At 40.5% G+C, this 20,170-nt stretch overlaps 1 protein-coding gene across 1 annotated transcript in view; it reads left to right on the forward strand.

Annotated features, from left to right (window-relative positions):
* Positions 1-14,806, forward strand: part of LOC144494677 (ATP-dependent clpX-like chaperone, mitochondrial) — a 45,167-nt gene extending 30,361 nt beyond the window's left edge. Inside the window, exons 9-13 of the mRNA XM_078213880.1 lie at positions 2,374-2,462; positions 5,398-5,562; positions 6,170-6,466; positions 13,370-13,462; positions 14,696-14,806. Of these exons, the coding sequence (XP_078070006.1) occupies positions 2,374-2,462; positions 5,398-5,562; positions 6,170-6,466; positions 13,370-13,462; positions 14,696-14,806 (755 nt within the window). The remainder of the gene's footprint in view (positions 1-2,373; positions 2,463-5,397; positions 5,563-6,169; positions 6,467-13,369; positions 13,463-14,695) is intronic.
* Positions 14,807-20,170: the final 5,364 nt, after the last annotated feature.

Raw genomic sequence — 20,170 nt, forward strand, 5'->3', positions numbered from 1 at the left:
AAGCGCCTGTAATTATATTGCTGGTAAACTGTCCATGTTATACAATTTTCATCATGAGATTATTGACTGGTATGAGTGATGTTACTTACAAATCCATTTAAATGTATGAAGCCAGTAAACTTCTAAAATTGCGATTTTAGAGGTACTAAGCAGTTAAATTGAGTTATATTGGAGATCATTCGCAACCTCACTGAATGGCAGAACAGGCTCAAGGAGCTAAAAGGCAGACTCCTGTTCCAATGGCCGAAGTTTTCCGGCCGTTCTTGCTGGCAGGATCTTCTGATTCCACTGGTGACCCCCTCCACCACAGGTTCCCCGGCAGCAGAGTGTGTGAACAATGGGAAAACTGGCTGACAACAGCGGCACTGGAAAATCCTGACACCGCCCAATGGTGAGCCACTTCCACTGCTGCAAAACACAGTACGGGATGGGGGGGTAAACAGAAAATCCCGCCCAATATTTCCAAGCTGGGTGAGGGGATGGGGAATTGGGGGGTAGGTGAAGCAATTGATAGTATTGTTGGCAGACAGAAGTTGTCTACCAATTTAATCTGACACTAAGGTAAGGAGAAAAATCTAGCTTTAAGGTGGCAACCTTCAGCATTGGGTTCCCAAATTTGTTTGGGTTCTTGGAGAATTGATTACCTGGCAGCCACCTCTCACTATTGGTCTACCCATTACTTCAACATCGTGGCTCACCATCTTCCAGCAGCAATTGGAAAGCAAAGAGACTTTTCATGATGCAGTTAGATTTTTCTTGGATGTGTAATAGCCTTTTTCTTCTCCACAGCTACATTTTAACTTGGTTAGCACATGTGATTAGTAGCTTGGGTCACTGTCTGTGTGGAGTCTGCACGTTCTCTGCATGTCCGCGTGGGTTTCCTCAGGGTGCTCCGATTTCCTCCCACAGTCCGAAGGACATGTTCATTAGGTGCATTGGCCATGCTAAATTCTCCCTTAGTGTACCCCAACAGGCGTCAGAGTGTTGCGACTAGAGGATTTTCACAGTAACTTCATTGCAGTGTTAATGTAAGCCTACTTGTGACACTGATAAATAAACTTTTAAAAAAACTTTAAACTTTAAAATCGCTAATAAACAAAAGTGGTCAAAGGAAATGAAAAGAAAATTAAATGCTCCTATGGCCAGAATCTTACGCTCCCTCACTGGTAGGTTTTTAGATCGGGGGGCTGGGGTGAATTTGAAAGGACGGGATTCATTCCGGGTTCCTGCTCACCCCAACAGCACAACAATTTAATGCTGGAGTGGGCAAAGCCTCATTTGAAGCATGAAATGGATACTGGACACTCAGCATCAGCGTGGAAAACTTCCCCACCAACTCTTCGAACGGCGGGAAGTGGACCTCACCATGTGAAGAATTCAGATCTACAATTTTTCTCTTGGGTTGCGTGCAGCAGAGTCCTATAAATTTATTTCCAGTTCCTGGAAACTCCAGGGCAATCCAGGTCAGTTGGCAACCCGACTGCAGTGGTTCCTTTGGGGACTGACAATTGGCTGTCAAGTGCCTAAAGAAACTAACAGCAGCATCCACAGCCTCTGCAGTAGTCAAATTTTGCAAAGTTGGCATCAAACAGGCACTAGGCTCCTTCTTTGCATATGCAGAGGGACTAATGTCTGCTTCTGGCACATGTCCTGGATGCCTAAGAATATGACACACTGTACACTTCCAGCACAGAATGAGCAGGCAATTGCTAGTGAAGCCAAAGCCACTGCTCAAAACCACTTTTTTGTGTCTACATCACAGTAAGTATATGGGTCCAACTCTCCACAATGTTAGGTGACCAGCTCACAGGGTGTTGGGAGCTTGCTCACAAGCTGGGCTGAGAGTTCATTATGCTCTCAAAAGTAAGATAATTTCGGTGATCTCAGCTTCATGCAACAGCGGTACGTCTGCAAGGCTCATGTCACTCAATACATTTGAAATCGGAAATAAAGGAAGTCCTTGAAGAATAGCCCACATTTCCCCCTCCTGCTGGTCTCCTTCATAACCTGTACCTTCCCATTTCACCCTCATGAATCCTCTCTCCCTCTCTTAGCAGATAAACTGGCAATAATTATTGCGCACCTAGCAACTGTTAGCTAGTGCTCAAAACTACGGTTCCTGCTTGCTGGGAAGGATGTGTTTTGAGCAACAGTGAAATGTTCAGAAGGACTGACCTTGGATGATTAGGCAATGTTATTTCTGAATATCTTCCGAGGGAGCCTGAACAGCATGGGGCACCATTATTACCTATTAACAAGAGCAGCCATAATCAACACATGTTGTGTTGCAGGCTGTTATACATTTACCAGAGAGTGCCATAGTGAGACTAAACAGTTTTAAAATATTTATTTATGTATTTTGTAATCCATAAGGAATTGTGTTTCTTGATGAAGTGGATAAGATTGGAGCAGTTCCAGGAATACACCAGCTTCGTGACGTAGGAGGAGAAGGTGTGCAGCAAGTGAGTGATATGGCCAGATTTTTGCTACTGAGGTGGGTAGGAAATTTCCTGTCTTGGAAGACCTGCCTTGGTTTAAAGTGCTCTGTCAGAGTCGATGTTAGCTCTGGCGAACTGGAGTGGTGTAGAATTGGGCCCGCCGACCCTGGAAACAGATCCTAGGTGACCATGGGACAGGTGAGTGCTGAGATGGGCTGGTTAGAAGGCTGCCTCCGTTCTCAGGGACATGGTCCCAATTGTTTTCAAAGCTGTGAGGTAGGCCTTCTCGTTCTCATCCTTCACTCATCCCTGTCCCATGCCCTTTCAAAGCCCCCTGCCACCTCCAGGACAACTCATATCCCACCTCCACCCATGCCCCCTCATAGCCTCCATGCTACCTCTATAGCCACTCACTCTGTATCCACCATGGCAGGCCTCAAGAGCCTGTGGAGATGAAATACAAACTTCTAGTAATCTAATACAGATCTCATTCTTACACATTTGACAGTGAAATAATCTCCCATTCATGAAATTCGTTCAAACCTTTAAATCTCCTTGTGGTTAATCCCTTATAAAGACAAAGAAACCCCAGGCCAAAGTCAGCTAATCTTGTAATAGCTTCTTTAAACTGTCAATCAAACTGTGAACCCGAACCCCTTGCTGAGATAATCATACCTTTTAAAATCCATCCAAGTATTCATAACAACAGAATAATCCTTAGGGAAATGTCAACATAGACTTCTATTGCAAATTTAATGATCAGATGGCAATGCTTTTTTCTCACCTACAACAGATGGCCTATCAACAAAAGCAATCTAGCAGAGGGTATTTTTCTTAACTCTTACTGACAGCTTCAGCCTGTTTTTCTCATGGATAAAGAACAGGAAATTAAAAAGCTTTAGATCAGGACACCTAAGCAGACCTTACCCATACACATATTTATAGTTCATCAATTTGAGACTCCCATACTTCGGATTAAGGCTCTTAAACCAGCAAAAACGGGGTCTGCTAGAATTTGGCACTAAAGTTCAAATGACCATGTTGAGTTTGGGTTTTCTTCCTACATGACTCTTGTCCTTCCCCTGCTGGTAAAAATGGAACCTGTTGGAAATGGAGGCAGGACATGCGCATCAATGTCTCACCTGCCATTTTAAAGGTTTGTGGAGATTTCTGTATTCCATGAAAATAAGCCCATAATATCTAATGAAACAGCAGAGAGGGATTTTTAATAGATGGGGTGGACTTGATTAAAAATAAAGCTCAGACCATTGGATTTATAAGGCCAGTTAAAAACACTTTAAAACAAATAATAATGTTTCAGAACTTTTTTTTCAGAATATTTGCCTTAATACATTTGTGTACAGTGGAGTAGTAGGAGTAAGTACAACCTAAAGTTTTTAGAGGCATGTGAATAAGAAACAATAACTTTTGTGATAATTATGATTGTGTAATTTTACAGCTTAAATTGCACAATTTTTGTTGCTTGCACATCTTAAGGGAGATTTTCCTGTGTTTCCTTCCTAGATGCATTGAATCACATGCCTATAAAATAACCCATTGGCTTTTGTTCTGTTCATTTCAATACAGGCAAATCTGGCAGGTTTCTTCACTGGTGTGTACATTGGCTTGCTCAATTTGCTGTTATTCCACATGATCAAGTATTCCTGGGCAAAGATTTTGGGTCTTTGATTTGCTGGTAGACTTTTGCAATTCAAGTAATATTCCATTAAAACCCAAGTTGATTATTATCTAGAACTGAGTGTTTGTGCAGTAAGTCAGTGGATAATGTAATTACTAAAGGTTTGAGTTACAAATCTTGCTAGTTTACACATGAGTGATAACATTGTCTTAATGGAGAGACACTGGCACCACTCCTCCTTGGATGTTGCACATTTTTGTAGTAGTCGTCTGACCTGGTGCTGTAATACACAGTAAGCTTCATTGAAGTAAATTGTCACGATGTCCAGTCCACAGGTGTATTGTGAGTGTCCTAGGGTTAAGAGGCAACTTATCTGACAGCAGCAACAAATGAAGGACTTCTGATTCTTTTTAAAGATGTTCTCCACCTAAAGTGGGAGAAAAGATGGTTGCAAACACTAGGGTGGCTCCTTAGAAGTGCTGCCAGAAGAGGTCCCATAAAGGAATAAGGTCCTTTGAAATGAAGGACCACCTACAGTGAAGGCAACACCAGAGCAATCTTTTGGAAGTTAAATAGAATTATGTCATTTTTACAGAACAGAAATAAGCCATTTGACTCAACTGGTCTATACAAGTGTTTATGCTCCATATTAGCCTCATCTCAACCTACTTGATCTAACTTTATCAGTTATCCTTCTATTCCCTTCTCCCTCGTTGCACCTATGTTACTCACTTCAACTACTCTTTGTGGTTGCAAGTTTCACATTCTAGTTCCACATCTGAAATAAATTTCTTTTGAATTCCCAATTGGATTTAGTAGTGGATTTTCTCAGATTTGTGACCTCTATTGTTGGACTACCAACAAGTGGTAGTCTTCTCTACGTCAACCTATCAAGCACCTTCATAATTTTAAAGAGCTATCTTAAGTCTTAGCTTTTTTCTTTTCTGGAGAGAACCAGGGGTTCAGCCTTTTATGATAGTTATAAGCTCTCAGGTCTGGTATCATTTATGCAAATGTTTTTTGCAACCTCTCCAGTGCCTCTCACTCTTTTTATCACATGGAGACCAGAATGATACAAAAATAGCAGAGTAAATGCTGCTTCATCTGTGCACCAAATCTGGGAGTAAGTGAGGAAGAAATCTTCTGATCTCAGGGAAGTTGCCAAGGTAAGGACTGTTCAGATTTTATTTCATCATATGGCCTTGCAAGGTTTCTTAACTCTTCAATGTAAGTGTACGGCTGTGAATACCACTGGTGATTTACAAACAGAGGTCTTAAATTGCAATTTTAAGGTATAATTGTGGTACTTTTCTTTTTCAGGGTTTGTTGAAAATCATGGAGGGAACAACAGTAAATGTCCCAGAACGGAGCTCGAGGAGATATCGCACAGATATCACTCCGGTGGACACCACCAACATTCTCTTTGTAGGTTCAGGTGCTTTTAATGGACTGGAGAGAGTAATCAGCAGGAGGAGAAATGAAAAGGTCTATTCTTAATTCTCTAAATATTAAATGTTCTTTCCAACATTTGTGGGAATTTGTTAGAATGTTCTCAGTGGTGACACTACCTAAATAATTCCTATAGCCTTCATGATGTCTGAAACAGATTATTTCACAGGTTTAAGGTCCACAGTAGCATTTTTCACAGCTCAACAATCTTAACCAAATTTGACTTTCTCCATATCAAAATGACATTAAAAATCTGGAACCACAAAATCTACAGCCGTTCTGTGGAGTCCCCTATAAATTCAAGGGGAATTTGCTTCTTTGAATTACCTGAGAAAATAGAGAGCCTATAGTTCCATGTTGCTTCCTCCATGGTAATGTCTCAACCAGTCTGAATGGACTTGCCAACCAATCAGCATCCCCTTTTCTCCTGTACAGTAAATTGTTGTGATTGTTTGAAACTTGGCATTCATGGGTTTGTCCTGATGAATGCAAGATGAAAAGCTTTGACAATGTGTCTCTTTTCAGCAAAATTAATGTTAATACTTTGCTCACAATTTAAACTGTGAACTGTTTGAAATTAATTTATGCAATAAAACTTTGAAAAGTAAATGGAAAGTAAAATAACCTATTTTTCCTCACTCAGTACCTAGGATTTGGTGCAATGACTAGCCTGGGCACTGGCCGTCGAGCTATAGCAGCAGTTGGCCTGGCTAATTCCTCTGGAGTGAATACACAAGAAGAGTCCCAAGAGCAAGACAAGTTGCTTTGTAGTGTGGAGGCTAGGGATCTGATAGAATATGGAATGATTCCAGAATTTGTGGGAAGATTTCCCGTGGTTCTTGCACTGCATAGTTTAAATGAGGACATGCTAGTTCGTGTTTTGACAGAACCACAAAATTCAATAATAACTCAGTACAAGATGCTGTTTGATATGGATAAGGTATGCATAAAAGAGAAACAGAAGCCTGGACCTATGTAGCTGTAAAGGATGATACAATTCAATGGCCTAATTTTATCTGTATAGGTAGGAGTAAAAGAAGAACACCAAATTGACCACCAGGGAACAAACTGTCGTCTTACTAGATGCATGTCTACCAAGAAAAGAAACAAATGTTGGCATTCTTTTGAAGCAGAAATATGTATTGCCAGAATTATGGAACATCCAGAAGCATAACATTTTAAAACATTATGTAGGGATGTGAGCATTTCTGGCTAGGTCATCATTTATTACCCACCTGTAATTGCTCTTGAGCAGGTTACAGCACAGCAGGGTACTCAGCCTCTCCAATCTATGCTGACATTCTGAAGGAGCAGTTCACCAAGTACTACTTACCTGCCTTTTCCCTGTAGCCCTGCAATTTTTTTCCTTTTCAGATAATCATCCAATTCTCTTTTGGTAGCCTCAATTGACCCTGCCTGCACTACACTCTCAGACAGTGCATTCCAGATTCTATCCACTAACTTTGTGCAAATGTTTTTCCTCAAGTTACCATTGCTTCTTCTGTCAACTACCTTAAATCTGTCCCCTCTGGTTCTTGATCCTTTCACCAGTGGGAACAGTTTCTCCCATCTACTCTATCCAGACCTTACATGATTTTGAATTTCTCTATCAAATCCCCCCTCATCCTTCTTGACAGGGAACAATTCCAACATCCTCAATCTTTCTGTGTAACAGTGGAATCATTCTAGTGAATCAAATCTGCAGCTCTGTAATGTCTTGATGTTTTTCCTAAAATGTGATGCCCACAATTGGGTAAAACACTCCAGATGAGGCTGAACCAGTGTTTAACACAAGTTTAAGGTAACTTCCTTGCATTTGTACTGTATGTTCCTATTTATAAAGCTCAGGATGCTCTATGCTTCACTAACTGCTCTCAACTTATCCTGTCACCTTCATTAATTTGTAAATAGTGATATAGTGGTGTTGTCACTGGTGACCCAATATAATTCCCTGGGGATCTGGATTCAAATCCTACCATGACGAATGGTGAAATTGGAATTTAATAACAAAAATCTGGAATTAAAAAGTCTAATATAGAAACTAGAAGCAGAAGTAGGCCAGTGGGGGGGGGGGGGGGGGGGGGGGGGGAGAGAGAGAGAGAGAGGAGGGGAGTAAGGGAACCTCCTTTACAGGTCTAGTGTACTCATTCGAGGTACCTCCCAAGGTCATAGCCCCCACCAACCCCTTAACTGTCCCTGCTGGCCTCTCATATCCAGTCCTCATCCTTTCCCAACCCCTGTTGCTGAGATCTGCGAGCCTGGCCCTGGCAATACACTGAACATAATTTGAACTCAAGCTCCATTGCAGAGCATTTCCCTCTGGGGCTGCCTGTAGTCCCAGCTGTGGCCACCACTCGAACTGGACACAGCTGGGACTCCAGTGATTTTGGTTATCCGATTGGCCAGCAGCTCTCGAAGGCAGAACATCCACCTGAGATTGGAGCAGATGACTCATCTTAAACCAGTTGACACTGCTCCCTATGTTAAAGGGCAGCTGGCAATACCTTGGCAGGCTTCCTCACCTGACTGCTTAACTGAGGGTGAGGACTTCGCTGATCTGTCAGATCCAGCCCATCGGTTCTGAAAACCTGCCCACTAAGGATATTAAACTGTCTGACCTGTAGTTTCTGGGCTTATTTTTACACTTTTTTGAATAATTTGCAATACTCCAGTCCTCTGGCACCACCCTGAGTCTAAGGAAGATTGGAAAATTATGGCCTGATCTCCTCAATTTCCATTCCCACTTCCTTCAGTACAGTTGGATGCATCTCATTGGAACCTGGTGCCTTATCCACTTCCAGTACAGACAACCTATCAAATACATCGTCCTGATCAACTTTAAACCCTTCATCTTTGTGAATGACCTGGGCAGCATCTTTTCCTTGGTAAAGTCAAAAGCAAAATCTTTGCTTAATAGGTTACCTTGCCCCTTGCTTCCATGTGTAAATCCCTGATTTTGGTCCCTAATCAGCCCCACTCCTCCTCTTACCCCCACTCTTTGACTATTTTTATGTCTGTGGAATACTTTTGGATTCCCTTTTGTGTGAATTTAGTGTCTTTTCGTACTCTCTCTCTGCTTCTATTTCCTTTTTCAATTCCCCTTTTGAATCTTCTATATTCAGTAGTTCTCAGTTATATTATCCACCTGACAGCTCTCATAAACACACTTCTTTATGCGAATGTCTATCCCCTTCATCATTTCTGGAGTTCAGATGTTTTTTATATTCTAGCTTTCCGCTTTGTAGGAATCTATCTTAAACTATTTCTTTTTTAAAGATCGCCCATTATTCAGTGACAGTTTTGTCTTCTAATCTTTTAATTCCAATTTACATGGGCCAGATCCATTCTTACCCCATTCATGTTGGCTTCCCTCCGGTTAATTATTCTTACTCTGGATTGCTCCTTGTCCTTTTCCATAGCAAACTCATAAACATTGTGATACAGTAATCATTATTACCTAAATGTTCTCCAACTAATATATGACCATTTGGCTCACCTCATTCCCAACAACCAGGTCTAGCAATGCTTTGTTTCTTGTTGAACTTGAGATATATTGCTGTGGAAAATTCTCCTGTACACTTTCAGAAATCTTGCCTCTCTGCCCTTTGCATTACTACTATTCCAGCCAATATTTGGACAATTAACTTCTCCCATTATAAATATTTGCCCTTCTCTGTAATTTCCTGTCAACTTTGTTCCTTTACATCTTTTACACTAGTTTGTCATCTATAGTCTACAGCAGGCAATATATTTGCATCTTCCTTGTTCCTTAGCTCTAGCCAAATAGATTCTGTCCTTGACACTTAAATATTTAAGTGGTTGCAGATTGCTTTGAGCTGATCACATGATTTGATGGTGATGTCATTAGGGTGTTGCATAGGCTGCTGTTTTAGTTGCAGTTTCTGCTCTGTACAGCCAAAAGGTCCCAGAGTAAATCTATTATTGTTAGTTTGGACCTACATGTGCAAACCATGTCTTTTCTTTTTGTTTAAATCCCACCTCCCCTAACATTGTTAAGACATTACAGACACCTCTGGGATGTCCTCTCTCTTCAGCATTGTAATGTTCTCCTTAATCAATATTGCCACACCTCCTTTCCTTCCTTCCCAATCTTTCCTGAACTTTGTATCCAGGAATATTTAATATGACAAGTCCTGCTTTTCTTTGAGGGTGGCCTCTGTTATAGCCAAAACATCATATTTTCAAGTGGCTCTCTGTGTCTGCAGCTTATTAATTTTATTACCACACTCCATGTGTTCACATACATGCACAGAAACCCTAATTTAAGCTTTATTACTTTCCCTCTTATGCTAAACTAACTTAATACCTTACTATAATAAAAACAAAATATTGCCGATGCTGGAATCTGAAACAAAATTAGAAAACGCTGGAAAATCTCAGCAGGCCTGACAACATCTGTGGAGAAAGAATAGAGCCAGCTCTGAAGGGTCATCCGGACTTGAAACATTAGCTCTATTCTCTCTCCACAGATGCTGTCAGACCTGCTGAGATTTTCCAGCATTTTCTGTTTTGTTGTGGAATACCCTATTTTTTCCTACTCCAGTATTATCTTCTTTCCCAGGTCTTTCCCTCTTTGATACTATCTCCTGGATTGCACATTCCTGCCAAGTTGCTTTAAACCCTCCCCAAACAGCAGTAGCAAATTGCCCCACAAGAAAATTGAACCCAGCTCTTGTAACTTAGTTACAATCTTCTGTGCTGCTGAGTTTCCCAGCCATTTTCCCATTTAAAGGGAAATAAAACAAAACAGAGTCACCTTTCTAGGTGCTCTTGCAGTACTATAACTGTCTGATTCAGTGCAGCATCGACAAAGGGCTGGACATAGGTAGCTGTCCCTACTGGCTAAAATTTCTGCATAGTTGGAGGAAAGGAGAGAGCAAAATTTTCTTTCTCAATTGTAGAAGCAGTATTGCCACTGCAGTTCCACACTCCTGTCCTCTGCTCCTTTGTTATACCAGCATAAAGAAGAATGGTTAAGAATGGTCAAGTAAAGAGCATTCTGGTATACATTTACAATGGTGATCCAAAACTGATTTATTTCCCTATTGTTGATATTGATTAACAATATAGTGATCATTTTAACCACTAGTTGAAATTAAGGCTGCTATGTAGCATTTTGTAATAGAACATGCATCCTGTCAATATTTAAAATTAAATTAAAATAAGGAAGGAAATTGCATTTATCTACAGCAATCAAACAAAAACAATAATGATGGCTACTGAAGAGTGTAAGGACACATCCAAAATATCAGTTACACTGCTTTGTATTAGATGAATTATTCAGTGTTAACATGTAAATTTGGTTAAAGGTGTACATATCAAGACACTCATTATCAATATTCAGAACAATTGGTGAATTAACGTTCTGGGTGTCACTTTCAAGCACGTTAAGTAGACGATGGGATAGGGATCAGAATGAACACTGAAATGGGCTTTTGAAATTTAAAAAGGAAAGCTGAACATCTCTATCTTTTACCTCCCTAATTCTCTGACATTGGTACTCCCTGCACCCCCTCCCCCCTTGCCCTACACCAATAAAGCACTTGATTCAGCAGGGTAGCCCACTGCTTTTTGTTGACTGCCCACACCCTGAGATGCAGTCCTGGGACTTTGGGTCTGTGAAGAGCCAGTAAACTATTCAAGTTGACTAATCTGCATTATGCCGTGATTGTAACCAAAGTTAGGCATAGATGCACACACTGCCCATGCAATGCCTGTGGTTGGGCAATCAAGTTCTATTTGGCCCCATGAAACAATTTTGAGGAAGGTGTTCTATACTTTGTAACAATATGTACTAAACAAATAATAACACAAACATATTAAATTTTTGATACAATAGAAAGCTGGGACTCAGTGTGTTGAAACAAAAGATGCTGTAGTTAACACGATCATTTAAAATAATTTAACTATGTTGACATTAAATTGTAAAAGTAGAAAATAAATTGTTAAACACCTGGCAGTAGAATTCACCTATTGACGTGAACAAGCAGAGACCTTTAAAGATAGCTTAGGATATTTAGTTCCTCTGAAAAATAAATTTTTAAAGAAAAAAAGTAGGGACATTTCCCAATGTCCTGGCCAACATTGGTCTTCACTGAACACCACTAACAGATTATCAGATTCTTTTCTTATTGCGAATTATGGAACTTTGCAGTATACAAGTTGGCTGCCATATTATAAAGCGACAACACCAAAAATACATCATTGACTTTGACGGACATTATATAATTACACACTTTTTTTTTCACTACCAGATGGTTGAAGCCATTGTCCCTTTGAATTCCCTTCTTACACTTACTGCCTTCCCTTGATTAACACCAGTGATCAGAATGTACATTGATGAAGATGCACTAGTCTGGTCCTTGATATTTGGAAGTCTAGCCTATATGGGCAAGTTCCAAGTACATGGTTTTAAAATGTTATATTCCAATCTGAAATGAGTGTATATTTGACAGCGCATGGGATATATATTCTAACAAGTCGAAAATTATGCCTTTATCAAGGAATTACTTCATAAGCCCAGAAGTGTTGTGCAAATTAACCCAATGATAATTAAAAATAAACAGGCACTATCAAATCTCTCTTATTATAGTTATTCAGCAGATTCAGTATATAGCATACTCAACCTGCAGACATTAATTCAGTGGTGCCCCCCTCACCTTACCAAGAGTTACATGAAATTCCTTTATAGGAAAAGATATAATAGATTTTGATAAAAGCCATAAATTCCGGCATATATCTTACATGCTAGGATTTGCTCTATGAGCTTCATAATTTGTTATAAAACCTTTGTTATGAGTGCAACTATTCAATGGATGGATATACCTAAAATAACATTGTTGATTTGGAGATTTATTTTGTTGTGGTTAAACTTCACTAACTTGAAAATCCTGCAATTCTGGCACTAATAATCCTATTTGAACTGTGTACAGTTGTGGTCACCCTATTATAGAAAGGATATTATTAAACTAGAAAGAGTGCAGAAAAAATTTACTAGGATGCTACTGGGACTTGATGGATTGAGTTATAAGGAGCGGCTGGATAGATTGGGACCTTTTTTTCTGCAGCGTAGAAGGCTGAGGGGTGATCTTATAGAGGTCTATAAAATAATGAGGGGCATAGGTAAGCTAGATAGTCAATATCTTTCCCCAAAGGCTGGGGAGTCTAAAACTAGAGGGCATAGATTTAAGGTGAGAGGAGTGAGATACAAAAGTGTCCGGAGAGGCAATTTTTTCACACAGAGGGTGGTGAATGTCTGGAACAAGCTGCCAGAGGTAGTAGTAGAAGCGGGTACAATTTTGTCTTTTAAAAAGCATTTAGATAGTTACATGGGTAAGATAGCTATATAGGGATATGAGCCAAATGCGGGCAATTGGGACTAGCTTAGGGGTGTAAAAAAAAGAGCGGCATGGACAAGGTGGGCTGAAGGGCCTGTTTCCATGCTGTAAACCTCTACGACTATGACTCTATGACTCTATTTTAACAGAAATTGCTAACCACCTTTTATGGGCTTATAATCTTATGTAAAAAGTAAACTAAATTTTCATGTGCCCATATGACTGTTTCTCAAGTAGCAGAGACTCAAGAGATTCACTGTCTCCTTGACATTGGTACTGAAATGGGGAGTGTTTACTTTTATCCAGAGTAGATTCAAGTGATTAGAAAGTATTCTGCAAAAGCATGAGGTACAATATATTTAAAATTAAAACAGATAACTAAAAGAAAACAACAATAATTTAAGTAAACTAATCCTTAAAATATTTCTAAATAACAAAACAGCATATGGGATTTCTCAGGAGTCTCCTTGGACCTTTTATTTCAGTGTCATTTCTCCATTACGGATGCAGCCCTGCGTGCTATCGCAAGTAAAGCAATTGAAAGTAAGATAGGGGCCAGAGGATTGAGATCAATCATGGTAAGTTCATTTTTACCAGGCTTGTGCATCCATTAAAGATTGCAGTTGCATTTTGGAGGTTAAATTTAAAATATTTTGAGATTGAGGTCCGAACCAGTCATCATAGCGGTAGATCCATTGCCATCAGCCAGGGAGAAAATCCAAAATGTTACTCCCGCATTTTGTTGTAATCTAGCTTGCTGGACTGTAACAAAGGCCGAACTCAGAAAGATAGGAGAACTATCATAACATGTCCTATCCTTCCTGTTGAATGTTTTATAACATTAAAGATGCTATAACAGTGGTGGGTAACATGTGGCCCATGGGCTGCATGCAGCCCATTAGGGTTGAGAGTTTGGCCTGCAAGACATTCTGTTGACAAATGCCGATGGGCAGGTTGCACACAATGACTGTGAAAGTCATGCATTCCCCTCTGCATCCAATCGGCGTATGTAGCGTTGCTACAGTGCAATCTGCAAGCACTGCAAATTCCAGGTACGGAAATGTAGTTAGCAAAATTACCCCATCCTGGGAGACCATCTTGGTTACAACTGGAGTGAACATGGGAGGTTGCTTTTTACATGTTAATTTTGAACTTTCAGTAAGGCAAGTATAAAAGGTTTGTTTGTTTTTACCATTTGAAGTTGATAACATAATATATGAATGATTAAGCATTTTCTATAATTCATGATTAAATATTTGGCATGTATTTAATCCTATTCATGGGTCATGGTTAGTGCACATGCCAATTTCAATCTTGCCACCCAACTGAGATGAGGGAGGGATAGCCTAGGTTGTCTATCACTGTGCTATACCAAAACAAGTGGTTGTTGCAGTGTTGCAGGCTAATTTGGATTTTGAGCGGCTGAGAGGACCTGGGTAAAATAATCTGAAGGAGAGTCAGTGTAGACTTAATGGGCCAAATGGTCTCTTCTGCACTGTCAGGATTCTATGGACTCTATGGAAGACTCTGCCTAGAATTTTGCATCACTCACCATATTCATTAATATCATAGGTGAGGTTAGAAACTCTTTCTGTGAAAATAGATGGACACAAACTGTGTCCTGCTCCACGGTCCACTGTATTGAATCACTGACCATATGCTGTGTTTCAATTCTGTTTTTTGCAGATAATGTACTTTCATACTGATGTCCATGTTCTCCGAGATGAAAGTGTAATTATTTGACTATGTGCAATAAAAGTCTATCTATGAGTTACATTTTTGAAGGATAGTTTTGTCTGCTTTTATTTCAGGAACAGTTACTGTTGGAGCCGATGTATGAGATTCCTAATTCGGGCATCATTGCTTTTTATATAAATAAGGATGTTGTTGATGGTAAGAAGGGTCCACAGTATGTTAGGTAAGCTTCTGTTCTTGTACCATTTAGATGTGATTATTAAATATTTCACTGTTAAGGGACTAAATAAGCATGCTAAAATCAGAAAAAATCATTTGTATGATACAATAGTACTGTGCCTGTACTGTAATTACTGCAGAATCAGTGTCACAATAGTCAAAACACCTGTATCTCAGAAAAGTCTGGTCTATATTGCTTACATATTATAGGGTTTTTTTGTTCTATGTATGAAGTTAAAGAGAAATTATTTTACTGTGGTGTTATTGTAGATCAGTGGCAGCTTGCTAACATTATTTTCATTAGCGTTACACAAAGAAAAACATGCTGCCTCGACTATTGCATTTGTATGGCTATACTTTAGATTTTAACAACAATACATATACACTGCCCTCAATCATCCTAGCTTAGAAACCGGGTCTGAAGAATCCTAACAGTATTGACCTGTGTGTATATTGTGAAAATGACACTTGTGCTTTAATGTCTGTGTTTTCTTAGCTTCTAGTTATGTTGGTATGTGAACTGAATTACAATGGCTGCTTTTCATAGGGCACCACCAAATGTGGATGACAAGTGCAAGCTAAGCAGCCAGGATCATGGCTTGATGAAAAGAATTGACACCAATAAATGATCAGTCAAATACTGCTGGGGCACAGTTTGAAACGGGCTTTTTTGGAGGACAAGCTGACGCAAGTAAGGCATTCTCACTTGTGATCAATAAACGGAAGAAGTTTGCACATATAAGCTCTTCTCAATTTATTTAAACTCCTGTGCATGCGGGGGAGGGGGGTGTTGATGATTATATATGATAAAACTTCCCAGAAAATAATATTTGGAGGTTTTTCTTTAAAAATGTCAATACCATAACTTTGTAAATGATATTTTGTTTGCTTATTTATCAGACTGATTAAATATAATGTTCAAGAATGAAAATAAATTAGCTTATTTTTCATGCCTGTATATTATAAATTAGAATAAGTGAAATTTATTTCTGTTATTGTATCCTTTGTTATTGTACCTGTTATTGTATCAGTATCTTCTGTACTGTTTGTACAGAAACAGTTCTGCATTGTGTACAATCTCAAGCAATGGAGCCAGTCTGGCAAATCTTTTATAATTTATTTGCAAACATTTATTACGTCTTAAATTTGCATATATCATTGCATCACATTTGGAAGATAACTACGGCAAAAATAAGATAACATAATTCTTTCTTCCCTCAAATGATTTTCACAGTATTTTTTCTTAAAGAGTGGGTCATGGGCCCAAGTTCCAATGCTGGAAGTGTCAAGAATCAGAACTTATAGCTCTCCACAACCATCAGTACAGGACCCTGCTTAAATCATAGAATGGCAGATGGACTGGACATCAAAGGACACACTGTAGTTGTTCTCATTGCAGCACCATGAAAAAGTGATTATCTTTTTCTAGGCCATTTATGGATCATTTACTAAAACTAAAATAGAGCTCATGCCAATTTTTAGTTATTAACAGTTCTTTGGTCTTAACGGGGCATAACAGGCAAAAATATCCCTTGAAATGTAGGAGTGAATGGGCAGTCAGTCATGCGCACGTACACACGGACTGGAATTTTCAGTTTAGGGTAGAATCTCAGGAAAACAGTAACAAAAACAACTCTTGTTGGTATATCACTTCTAACATCATATGTCCCAAGATGCTTCTCAGGGACATCATTAAAAAAAATACAAATATTGAGCAGCATAAGGAGATTTTAGGTAAGGCAAAAAGCTTAGTCAAAGAGCTAGATTTTAAGGAGTGCCTTAAAAGAGAAAAATGAGGTAGAGACACAAACGTTTCTGGAGTTTAGGGCTCAGCCATCAATGGTGAAGCAATTAAAATCAGAAATGCAAGAGGTCAGAAGTGCAGACATCTTGGACGGCTGTAGGGCTGGAGGAGTTTATAGAGATCCAGAGAGGCAGACTTCATTTTAAGTTCACCCCACCTCAGCTAAGGGTGCAATTTCTATTTGCCTCTCTAGCTCCTGCAATTTCAGAACTTCAGTATTAAAATTATATCTGGTGTCAATGGGGGATGGCAGCTTGATACAAAATTTGGGTTTCAGGGGTGTTGGTGGGGAGGGGAATGGGTGTGGGTCAGGGCTTTAGAGCTGAAAATTTCAAGGGTCTTTTTTTGAGTAGTCTTCAGTGATCGCTTATAATACATAATGGCGCCCACTTGTAACTTATTTGTTTTCAGCCAAATGTGTAACCTTTGTTTGGAATTACACCAGTCCTCTTTGTTAAGATTGAATCCCCCTTGCCCCAGATATGCCTTCGATGTCAATTGTTCCATGACATACCAGGCTGATTTGTTGTGTACCAGAGTACAATAGGTGCATACAGAGCAATCTTTCAAATCGCTCAAACTTCCTCAAAATCAAGTTGGGAAGTTCCAAACAAATGTGTCACAATGTTCTTCAGCACTTAATTTCCCAAATGAAATGTAAAATAAAGTTTCATCCCAGCCTTGTCGTCATCCTTCTCATGTGTGGCACTAAGTAAGACCAACAACACATCCTCAATTTCAGGCAGCCAGTATTGACGTAACTTCATTTACACCTCCCCACCAGAGGGGACAGCAGAGAGGGCAATGTGAAAAAATGCAATATACTGCAGGCTAATTACAGCGTTGTGGGGGCAAGGTGGCAGAGTGAGGGCTCATTACAATGTGTGTGTGTGTTGAGGGGGGCAGAGGGGATCATTACAAAGTGTGTGTGCATATTGGAGGTTTGGGACTGAATTTTGCACTGGAAATTTAAAAGTTTATTTGACTAATCTCACATTAAAATCAATGATGTCAGGATGGTCTTTAAGGAATCTTGATGTGATGTTGCTTTAGATCAGTAATGCTGAACTCAAATGCGAACTTTAAAATTGTCCGCTGCTGGCCAAGTCCATGAGCTCTCAGTTGAAATACTGGATTGGGGAGTACATTTTATAATAATATATTAAAAGCATAGATTTTCATATTGTATGATGTATTATATGTTGATCTATAAACTGAATGATTTAATTAATAATTAAATTACAGTCAAAGACTCTCAACTTACTTTCATTGTTGATGCAGCTACAGCACTATGTTATCTTTAATAAACATGTACTAATGTTCTTATGCTGCTCTGTTGCCATTTTGTTTTTGTTGGTGACTGGGGCAGTGGCTCCCAAGGGCACAATGGTGTGCTGTGAAGACCCTCAAGTGTCCTGTGAAAAAGATTCAAAATTCATATAATTAAACTAAAATTAACTTTCCTCTTCAGCTCTGCAGTTGGCGTCTACAAGAACCGACAAATTAGGGAGAGGCAATAGCCTAATGGTATTATCGCTAAACTATTAATCCAGAAACTCAGCGGATGTTTGGGGGGACCCGAGCTCGAATCCTGCCATAGCAGATGGTGGAATTTGAATTCAATAAAAAATATCTGGAATTAAGAATCTACTGATGACCATGAAACCATTGCCGATTGTTGGAAAAACCCATCTGGTTCACTAATGTCCTTTAGGGAAGGAAATCTGCCATCCTTACCTGGTCTGGCCTACATGTGACTCCAGAGCCACAGCAATGTGGTTGACTCCCAACTGCCCTCCAAGCGTAACTAGGAATGGGCAATAAATGCTGGCCAGCCAGTGACACCCATGTCCCACAAATAAATTTTAAAAATGAATCTTGGGCCACCCGTGCATGTGCTAGCTGGAAAAGAGCTGCACATGCGTGGTTTAGATTTTTTGATGCATACCAATGGCACTTGGAGCTGAAGACAAAAGATCACATGCGCCTGCACAAAAAGCGAGAACTCAAAAAGGATGCAAAAACCCTGGGAGAAGTAAGAGACAGGGAGAGTTTGAAAAAAACAAGCGAGCAGATAGGGAGAAGTTAAAAACAAAGTTCCCAGTAAGGGAAGAAGACAGAGAAAATAGGAGGTGTGCCTCAAAATGTTTTTATGGTATGGAGGTGTGCAATGACATATAAAAGGTTGGCAAGCACTGGTCTAGGGTCACCTTAATTTCCAAGTGTTAAAATGAGGTTGCATTGGAGGATAATCTGGAGAGCCCTGCCCTAAATTCTGGAATTCCATCCGTAAACCTCTGCATCTCTCTCTCTCCTTTAAGACGCTCCTTAAAACCTAACACTTTAGCCAAGCTATGCTAATAATCTTCATTGGTAGCTCAGTGTCAAATTTGTTTGGTAATGCTGTCACTGCAGGGCACCCAGAGATGCTTCTCCCTGTTCAAGGTGCTGCCTAAATGCAAGGACTTGCTTCCACACAAACACTGGTGATGACGAAGAGTCACCCAAACTCGAAGGTCTGATGAAGGGTCATCCAGACACAAAACATTGGCTGGAATCTTACTGCCATTCATGTCAGCGGGATTTTCCCATCCCACCACAGTGAATGGAGATTTGGCTGGCCGCCAAATTCACCAATCTTGCTGCAGCAGGAGCGTGGCGTGAACGGCCGGTCAGATCGTTCCCATTAGCTCTGTTCTCTCTCCGCAGATGCTGCCGGACCAGCTAAGGTTTTCCAGCGTTCTGTGTTTTCGCTTCAGATTCCAGTGTCCACAGCTGGCCGCACGGTGGCACAGTAATTAGCACTGCTGTCTCGCAGCGCCAGGGACCTGGGTTTGACTTCCATCTTAGGTGACTGTGCGGAATCTGCATGTTCTCTGTGGGTGGAATTTTCCTGTCCTGCCCACCATGGGAATCATATCGGGTGGGGGGGGGGGGGGGGTGGCGGGCAGGGAAGAGTGGGGGTGGGGGGGTGGACCATACAAAGGTCCATTGACCTCCAGCAGGATTTTCTGGTCTTGGGGGCAAGGGTGGCTGGAAAATCCCACCTTCTGTGTCTGCGTGGGTTTCCTCCAGCTGCTCCAGTTTCCTCCCACAAATTATAGAAACCCTACAGTGTAGAAGGAGGTAATTTGGCCCTTTGAGTCTGCACCGATGACAATCCCACCTCGGCCCTATCCCCGTAACCCCACATATTTACCCCGCTAATCCCTCTAACCTCTGCATCCTGGGACACTAAGGGGCAATTTAGCACGGCCAATGCACCTAACCCACACATCTTTGGACTGTGGGAGGGAACCAGAGCACCCGGAGGAAACCCACGGAGACACCGGGAGAATGTGCAAACTCCACACAGACAGTGACCCAAGCCCGGAATTGAACCCTGGTCCCTGCTGTGAGGCAAGCAGTGCTAACCACTGTGCCACCCAAGTCCGAAAGATGTGCTGGTTAGGTGGATTGGCCCTGTTAAATTCTCCCTCAGTGTACCCGAACAGGCACCAGATTGCGGCAACCAGGGGATTTTCACAGTAACTTCATTGCAGTGTTAATGTAATCCTACTTGTGACAC

The sequence above is a fragment of the Mustelus asterias genome, chromosome 6 (genome assembly GCF_964213995.1).
Source record: "Mustelus asterias chromosome 6, sMusAst1.hap1.1, whole genome shotgun sequence".
Lineage (NCBI taxonomy): Eukaryota > Metazoa > Chordata > Chondrichthyes > Carcharhiniformes > Triakidae > Mustelus > Mustelus asterias.